This window comes from Chiloscyllium plagiosum, chromosome 30 (genome assembly GCF_004010195.1).
Source record: "Chiloscyllium plagiosum isolate BGI_BamShark_2017 chromosome 30, ASM401019v2, whole genome shotgun sequence".
Classification (NCBI taxonomy): domain Eukaryota; kingdom Metazoa; phylum Chordata; class Chondrichthyes; order Orectolobiformes; family Hemiscylliidae; genus Chiloscyllium; species Chiloscyllium plagiosum.
The window spans coordinates 45,244,203-45,253,758 of record NC_057739.1 but is presented as its reverse complement, the minus strand read 5'-3'; the positions used below and the strand labels follow the sequence as shown (position 1 = coordinate 45,253,758).

At 43.1% G+C, this 9,556-nt stretch overlaps 1 protein-coding gene across 8 annotated transcripts in view; it reads right to left on the bottom strand.

The window, feature by feature from the left end:
- The window catches only part of sec16a (SEC16 homolog A, endoplasmic reticulum export factor), a 77,279-nt gene that overhangs the window by 45,639 nt on the left and 22,084 nt on the right, over positions 1-9,556 (bottom strand). For all 8 annotated transcript variants that reach the window (XM_043720638.1, XM_043720637.1, XM_043720635.1 and 5 more), the window contains exons 3-4: positions 6,707-6,840; positions 4,196-4,293 (exon numbers count right to left, since the gene is read on the bottom strand). In XM_043720638.1, coding sequence (XP_043576573.1) covers positions 4,196-4,293; positions 6,707-6,840 — 232 coding nt within the window. The remainder of the gene's footprint in view (positions 1-4,195; positions 4,294-6,706; positions 6,841-9,556) is intronic.

Sequence of the window (9,556 nt, the reverse complement as noted above, 5' to 3'; positions counted from 1 at the left end):
GTCACCCTGTATTCTCCTAACATCCTCCTCACATTTCACCCTGCCACGCAGCTTTGTGTCATCAGCAAATTTGCTAATATTACTTTTAATACCTTCATCTATATCATTGTTAAAAGCTGTGGTCCCAGCACTGATCCCAGCGGCACACCACTGGTCACTGCCTGCCATTCCGAAAGGGAACCGTTTATCACTACTCTTTGTTTCCTATCAGTCAACCAATTTTCAATCCATGTCGTTTTTTACCCCTAATACCATGTGCCCTAATTTTACTCACTAACCTCCTTTGTGGGACTTTATCAAAGGCTTTCTGAAAGTCCAGGTATACTACATCCACTGGATCTCCCTTGTCCATCTTCAGAGTTACGTCCTCAAAAAATTCCAAAAGATTAGTCAAGCATGATTTCCCCTTCATAAATCTATGCTGACTCTGACCTATCCCGTTACTGCTATCAAGATGTGTCGTAATTTCGTCCTTTATAATTGACTCCAGCATTTTTCCCCACCAGTGAGGTCAGACTAACTGGTCTATAATTCTCTGTTTTCTCTCTCCCTCCTTTCTTAAAAGGTGGGGCAACATTAGCCACCCTCCAATCCGCAGGAACTGATCCTGAATCTATAGAACATTGGAAAATGATCACTAATGCATCCACGATTTCTAGAGCCATCTCCTTCAGTACCCTGGGAGGCAGACCATCAGGTCCTGGGGACTTATCAGCCTTCAGACCCAACAGTCTCTCCAACACCATTTCTGCCTTATATAAATTCCCTTCAGTTCAGGTCCTTCAGCCACTATTACATCTGGGAGATTGCTCGTGTCTTCCCCAGTGAAGACAGATCTAAAGACACTGAAGGAACAGCGATATATTTCCAAGTCAGGATGGTGAGTGCCTTGAAGGGGAACTTGCAGATGGCTGTGGTGGTCTCATGTTTCTGCTGCCCTTGTCCTTCAAATGGAATTGGTTATGGACTTGGAAGGTGCTATCTAAGGATCTTTCATGAATTTCTACAGTGTATTCTGTAGATGGTTCACACAGTTGCTTCTCAGTGTCAGTAGTGAAGTGATTGAATGATTGTGAATGTGGTGCTAATTAAGCAGGCTGCTTTGTGCTGAATGAGGTCAGGCTTTGAGTGTTGTTGGAGCTGCACATATTTAGACAAGTGGGGAGCATTCCATCACACTCCTGACTTGTGCCTTGTCGATAGCAGACAAGTTTTGGGGAAACTGGGTGTTGAGATCTCAGGTAGATGCCAATGTTGTAACTGTATTGGAATAACATGGTTACTATTGCCAGAATGTTGTCAGGGTCCATAGTCTGAGCAGTATTCAGTGCCCCAGCTATTTCTTGATATCATGTGAATTAGTTAAAGACTGCAATACTGGGGATGACAGGAGGAGGCAGAGATGGATCATCCACTCAGCCCTTCTGGCTAAAGATTGCTGGGAATGCTTCAGCCTTATCTTTTGCACTGATATATTGGGCTCTTCCATCATTGAGGATGGGGATATTTGTGGAGCTGACTCGTCCAGTGAGTTGTATAATTGTCCACAACCATTCACAACAGGATGTGGCAGAACTGCAGAGCTTCAATCTGATCTCTTGTTTATGGATCACCAAGCTTTGTCTATCATTTGCTGCTTATGCTATTTTGCACGCAAATAGTCCTGTTTGATAGATTCACAGGTCAACACTTCATTCTTAGGTACGCCTAGTGCTTTTCTTGGGTTGATCCCAGGCATGATAGTAATCGTAGAATTGTGAAATATGTTGGACAATTATTCTGCTGCAGCAGATGGCTCATAGTACCTCATGGATGCCTAGTTCAGGTGCTAGAACAATTCAAAGTCTGTCCCACTTAGCATGATGATAGTGCCACACAATACAATCGAGATTGTTCTCAATGTGACTTTGTCTCCACAAGGACTGTGCAGTGATCACTCTTACTGATGCTATCATGAACTGATGCATCTGTGGCAGGCAGATTGACAAGGATAAGGACAAGCATGTTTTTCCCTCTTGGTGGTTCCCTCACCATATGAAGACCCAGTCTAGCAGTTAGGAAGTTTAGGACCTGACCAGCTTAATCAGTAGTACTGCTGCACTACTTTGGTGGTGGACATTGAAATTTCCCACCAGGAGTACACTCAATGCTCTGATGAAGAGTCATCTAGACTCATAACATTGGCTTGCTCTCTCTGCATAGATGCTGCCTGACGCAATGTGATTTCCAGCAATTGTTTCTCCCGTACGGATTCTAGCATCTGCAGAGATTTCCTTGTACCTTCTATGCCCTTACCACTATTGTTGTAATTATGGAAACATGGCAGCTAAGTCGAAAATAGCAAGATCACAAACAAAAAGCAATGTCTAGAACATAAACCAATAATAGGCCCTTTGGACAATTTCTTTTGCGATGTTTGATGAGGAATACTAACAAAAGGACTGAGGAGGACACTCTTTAAATAATGCTTTTCTATCAGTATTGGGGGGGGGGGGGGGGGGGGTGTAACAGACTGGCGTGGACTGTGAAAAAGACATAAATCAGGTTAAACATGACTTCACCACAGCAACCGCACATCAGAAGCATAAGCAATGAGCAACATCAGGTCAGCTTTCCTGGCATAGAAACGGACAACACAGCCAGGTGGTCACCAATTTAATGCTGGGGAAGTTACTATTTGAGAACCTTCATTAGAACTGGGAAATGCTGTCAGTCCTACAAAGGGGCTCTGCTGCCTGACTAGATGACAAAGTAAATAACTTAACCGCAAGCCAGACGGTAAGGTTAGGCTGCATCAAAGAATGGAGGTGGTGGTTGTGAGCTGCTTGATCTTCTGTAATCCATGAGATGTTTTTGGAGGGGAGCAGTGGGGGAATAAATCCATTGTCAAACAGGATGAAATGAGAGGGTATGGAGAGTGAGGGAGAGCATGGGCTTACACTGGAATAATATTCAAGAGTAAGACAGAGACTGGGGTTAGACAGAATGAAATATTGAAGGGTAGAATTTGAGCAACAGTGGGGATAAAATGAGTGGTTTATGTGAAACAGTAGATTAGGACTAATGAGATAAACATTCTATGATCCTACAGCATCTGGAAAATTTTTCATCCAGTATCTTATCTGCTGGAGCAGTATAATTTAAATTTAATCACCAATCTCTTCATTATAAAATACTTAAATCAATCCTGGCACAGATTGAGGGAACAGACTCCAATCATCACCCACCTTCCAATGGCCGCTCAGTGGATACAAGCCAGGGTTTGGGAAAAAATAAAATCACCAAATTAGGATGACACCAAGAGCACAGTAAGCTTGAAAGATCACACTGTTGACTGTTACTCTTAGATTCAGTCTGGTTTGTTTGGTCCAGTCCAGCCTTATTAACTTTCAGAACTTGAAAGAATGAATCAGCAAAGATGACTAATATTGTCCATCTCATTTTGGAATGAGTGTCTTGCTTGGCCACTTCAGACAGCCACAAAAAGCCAATCACATTTGGTCTAGGTAAGAACAACAGAGCATTGTCCCTGAAGAGGTCATCTAGGGGCCAGTTTGGGTTTTGAGAGCAATTCAACAACATGGCCACTATTACTAATTCCAGAAACTTAATCACAAATCAAATCTAAATCGCCAGATTGCCCACGGCAAGATTAGAACTCATGCCTCCAGATTAGTCCAGTAACATCTGCTGAGAAACAACTCCCGTCACAATCAGAACAGGAAAAAGCCACTGCACAAAAGGCTCATGATTCTTCAATCCCACTGGGTGAGCATCATGCCACCATTCTTACCTTAGGCTCATTTGTGACGGTGATCCTCATTCCTGGATGTAAGCCTCTAAACTAGACTGACAGCTCTCCACAACACAAAGGCACAGGGCTCCTAAAAGAGCATTAAACCATGGTTCCTTCTGGTGCCTTGTACAGATAATAAAGATCTCGATAGGGAAAACACTTGTTGACTATAACCCCGTGACCCCCACCACGGTAGAACAGTCTTCTGGTATTCAACATTTAGCCTCAACTGTGAAGTACATAGTGGTAGGTGGCCAGTGCTTGTGGAACCTAAATACAAATAGCAGCTTTTGCAGGGATTTCATGCTCCATTAACTTACTGAATATTTTGCTCAACTAACCACTGAGTGGAAGAGAACCAGCTCTCTAAGCGAAGGCAAAAAAGTGATTCTTCCTTACCTCTGTACTGATATTGGCTGTTGTAATAATCTGGATAATAACCAGGATATCCCTCTCGTCCACTTCTTCCACCATACAGATCTTCGGTGCACCCTTGCCTGAGGAGATCACAAAATAAAGGTGGATTGAAACATAGCTGAAGATTCTTACTTCAATCAGTTTGTGTTAAAGATTGGAAATAAGAATGTAGATCTGTGTCCTGAAGCCTGAATGGCGATGGTTAGAGACAATCAACCACTGCCAACACATTAACATACAGAAGGCAGTATAACAGGAATGTACATGAGGCACCAAGGGAAAAGTTTTGATTAACCTACTTCACAGAGTGGAGAAACAATGGAACAGATTATCCAGAGACAGCTGTGGTGCATTCAAAGCAAAAATAGAAAGAATTTTGTTTTAACAAAACTCATGATTGAGAGTGGTTTAGTGGTGGCATGGTGGCTCAGTGGTTAGTACTGCTACCTCAGCGTCGAGAGTGTGGTGCTGGAAAAGCACAGCAGGTCAGACAGCATCCGAGGAGCAGGAGAATCAATATTTCGGGCATATACCCTTCTTCAGCACTGCTGCCTCACAGTGCCAGGGACCCAGGTTCAATTCCAGTCTCGGGCAACTGTTTGTGTGGGGTTTGCACATTCTGCCCGTGTCTGTGTGGGTTTCCTCCCGCTGTCCAAAGATGTGCACATTAGGTGAATTGGCCACGCTAAATTGCCCATAGTGTTCAGGGATGTGCAGGTTATTTGTATTAGTCAGGGGAAATGTAGAGTAATAGGTTAGGGGAATGGGTCTGGGTGGGATGTTCTTCTGAGAGAGAGTATGGACTTATTGGGCCAAATGGCCTGTTTCAACACTGTAGGGATTCTTCTATGTACCAAAATACAGTGAAAAATGTTCTATTGGGTTCTTAACAGGCATATCGCATCACACAAAGTCCATCAGGTAGAAGTGTGCAGAATACAGTGCTACAGCAGCAGAGGTGCAGAGATATCAGAATTAGAATGTGAGAGGTCCATTCAAAAGCCTGCTGACAGTGGGGAAGAAACTGTTCTTGAATCTGTTCTTAGGTGTATTTAAATTTTTATATCTTCTGCCTGACAAAAGAGAATCAAAAAAGGTTATGAGGGAACAGTAAGACAAAGGGACAAAAACAAATTGTTCGAGGCACTCAGGAAGCTCTTCAGAATGGGTCACAGTATCTCTCCATAAATGCAGCCAACCTATTAAGTTACTCCAGCACTTTCTGTTTTTGATAAAGATTTCCAGTAGCTGGATTTCCTTATTTTATTTTAGTGAGTTTAAGTGGATGTGAGCATGTGCATGAGAGAGAGAAGGGTTTGGGGGAGTGGTGGTTAATAGAGGAGGGCACAGGTGAGGCAGGACAGGCAAGATGCTGGAGTTTACTTCTTAATATCAATAACAGGAAGACATAAATCAAGGCAGCCAGGCTTGCCACACAATATCCTGGCAGATGTCAGGGATGTTGTTATCAAACACCCAGAGTAGACAAGTAGAGTGCCAGGAATACAGAAAGTCCTTGAGAGGGAGTGGATGGTCCATTGCATCTGCAGTCCAGCTAGATGATAATGCCTTCAAAAGGGAGAGGGGTTCAAGAAGAAAATTTTAATTTGCAGGCAAAGTTGTGCAACTCTACTACTAATGCAGACAAGGATCTCCATTTCTTGGTTTCCTCCACCCCCAGCCTCACCACTTCCTCATTTACTTCAGCCAAAGGGCTGGATGGAAAATTAAGGCCAAAACACACAAAAGAAACTTGTCTACAATACTCCCCAACTCCTCCAGCCGATCAATTCAGGGTTGGGTAGGTAGGGAAAGAGGGAGGCTAAAGTAATGGAGGAGGGGTTTATGAATGAGCACAACAGTTTGTGAAGCACAGAAAAGTGAAGCACTTTAGTAAGTCCCATTCTGGGTCAATTTTCTGCATTCACTCATGCACCAGCAAGGAGATTAACAGAAGGGCTCACAATCAACTGGAATCCCATCCCCAACAAAGTTATGGGGCTTTTGGAAAGAGGGTGGGAAGATCAGCAACAAAAAGTGACGGGGATTCAAACTGCTGTTCAGGATACATGCTGAGAAGTACTTCTTTAAAACTTCATTGAGAGCTGGATGTGTCTCGCAAGGTCAGCATTTATTGCCAATCACCAATTGCCTAATGGTAAGCTGCCTTCGGAACTGTAACCTATTTGTAGGAACACCACTACGCTGTTAGGGAGGGAGTTGTAGCATCAATGAAAGAATGTGTATGTTTGAAAGTCAGAATTGTGTGGGCTTGCAGGTGAGGGCATCCTGATGTACCTGCTGTCCTTTTAGATAGTAGGAATTAAGGGCATGCAGGTGCGATAAAGGAAGCAACTTGTGTACTGGTGTTACACAAGATCTACAGACAGAAGCACATTTAAAGTTTATGGAACTTTTGACTCAATTTCCAATGGAACATATCCTAAAATAAGAAATTCAGAGTAAAGCCTTCTTCTTCTTGCAACTCCATACCTGGAAGTTGGTCGATTGGAAGACTGACTTGCTCGTGAGCTGGGCCGGCTGGTCTTCTCCCTCTCTGATTCCTTGTAACTCATGTTATTAACGTCGTATCTGCCATATCGGGCATAACGGCGATATGGATCATCCTGCAGAAGTGAGAACTGGTTAACAATTGAATCACTGGCAAGGAAACATTATTAGCTTTAATGAGTTCTCTCTCGGGGCCAATATTCATTTTTCGACCATAATCACTAGACTATTTGGTGATTTAACACCTTTTTGTTTTGGGATCTTTGTGCATAAACTGGCTGCTGTATTTTCTACAACATCTTGTCAGTAGAAGCAGGAAACCACAAAACCACCTTACGTGGTTGAGCATCTGAAATATCATACGATTCAAGGCTATGGGCCCAGTGTTGGAAAGTAGGATTAGTGTTGATGTGGGCTGAACAGTCACTTCTGTGCTTTGCAATTCTTACTCTATAACACTCAGGCTGAAAAAAATTCTTCCCCAGTCAACACTTTTTTCCTTTGCTCCCACGTGAAACTGCTGAATTCCAGAAGATTGGACACCCTATATGAGTCAACAGAGGTCATTAGAAGGTTATTTGTGATCATAAGCAGGAAGTGCAGAGTCATTTATTTGCCAACTAGTCACGGTGACATCACTGGGCAAGTAATCCAGCGATCCAAACTAATATTCTGGGGACAGGAGTTCAAACTCAACCACAGTAGCAGGTAGACTTTAAATTCAATTAACAAATCTGACACTGAAAGCTAACCTGTGATAACAACTTCAAAACTGTAGATTATCATAAAGACACACCTGGCTCACTAATGCCCTTTATGGAAGGAAATCTGCTGGTCGCTATCTGGTCTGACCTACATGTGACTCGACCCCACAATGTGGTTGATTCTTAAACTGCCCTTTGAATTGGCTGAGTAATGGATGGGCAAACAAATGTTATCCTTGCCGGTGAAACCCACATGAAAGAATAGGAAAAAAAATCCCAAGATGCACTGAAGCTGATTCCAGGCGCAGTGATCTTGGTGGTGTGAGGACAGCTGGCTCGATGTTCAGAAGCTGAATCTGGACCCATTTGTGATCCATCCAACCCATCACCAGGAGAACCTGCTCAACAGATCACTTACTGAATAACAGATCAGAGGAGCAGCATCGCCAAACTCTTCCCCAAGGACAGCTGCACAGAGTTCAAAACTCACTCACTGAGCTGTCACTCCTGATGAAGGAACAGTCACTGGGAAGGGTTCCAAAAAGAGGAAGTCAGAAAGATAGCCAATCTAGCAATTTCAGAATGATCACATTGGTGAACATTGTAAGGACAACAGAAACATAAATTTAGAGGGAATATGAACTAAGGGTTTTAAAGTAGAATAGTTGAAAGCCTGGGTCAGACCAGTTATCTGAAATGGGAAGACTTGGTTTGGAAGGAGGGCATCAACAAGCATTAAACAAAAAGTAAGGCAGGTTACCTCCAACAGCAGAGCTCTCTGCACAGACGATGAGTATGCAATGAAAGATGAGGAGACTTCTTGTTTTAAGATGTACAGGATAAGATGACAATCACCAGGAATAAAGTTTGGGCTCTGCAGAGCTCTCTGCTTTATGCAAGTGAGTGAAGAGGGAATTTGCAAACTTGCCAGGATGACACAGATTTACAAAGTTGATACCAAAACTGAGAGGTTCTAAGCAGCAGGAAAGGGTGAACGAGCTGAAGCTCCTTCCTGAAAATGGAGAAGGCTGACTCAATAGAGGATTTTCAAAGTAAAACAGGTTTTAATAGGATAGATGTTCAGAACATATTGTTACTTATGGAGGAAGCAAAACTAAGGGCCATCCAAGACAGTTGCTATTAAACTCAATCAGGAATTCAAGAGAAACACCTTCACCCAGAGAGTGGTGAGAATGAGGAACTCACTTCCTTACAAAGCAGTTAAGATGAATAATGTAGATACATTTAAGGAGAACATGAGAGAAACAGGAACAGAAGGATATGTTGATACAGCAAGAAGGGGGTTTGGGAGGAGGGGGACGTGGGGCAAAAACTACCATCTGGAACAGCTAGGCCAAATGAAAAGATTGTCCTCCCTCCTAGGAGAATGTATGGATCAGTGATTGCACTGGTATAGTGTTGGGATGGACTAGATAACCCAGCCCTTCCCAGCCACATTCCCAAACAGATCAACTTTTCATCATTTATTTTTGAATGCGAATTTTACGCTCAGCTGTCTACAACGAGGACTGAAAGCTACAGCCAATTGTGTCAGTGTCCACATCAAACACTGAGGTATGAGGTAAGGGACAGCACAGGATTAAGATATGGAGTAAAGCTTTCCCTACAATGGCACCATCAATCACTTCCAGAACTGAAACAGCGAGTGAGATAGAGTAAAGCTCCCCCTACTCTTTTAAAGTGAAATTGGATGCGAGCATAAGAGGTACAGTTAGTAAGTTTGCAGATGACACCATAATTGGAGGTGCAGTGGACAGCGAAGAGGGTTACCTCAGATTACAACAGGATCTGGACCAGATGGGCCAATGGCTGAAAGGTGGCAGATGGAGTTTAATTCAAATAAATGCGAGGTGCTGTATTTTGGGAAAGCAAATCTTAGCAGGACGTATACACTTAATGGTAAGGTCCTAGGGAGTGTTGCTGAACAAAGAGACCTTGGAGTGCAGGTTCATAGCTCCTTGAAAGTGGAGTCACAGGTAGACAGGATAGTGAAGGCGGCGTTTGGTATGCTTTCCTTTATTGGTCAGAGTATTGAGTACAGGAGTTGGGAGGTCATGTTGCAGCTGTACAGGATATTGGTTAGGCCACTTTTGGAATATTGCGTGCA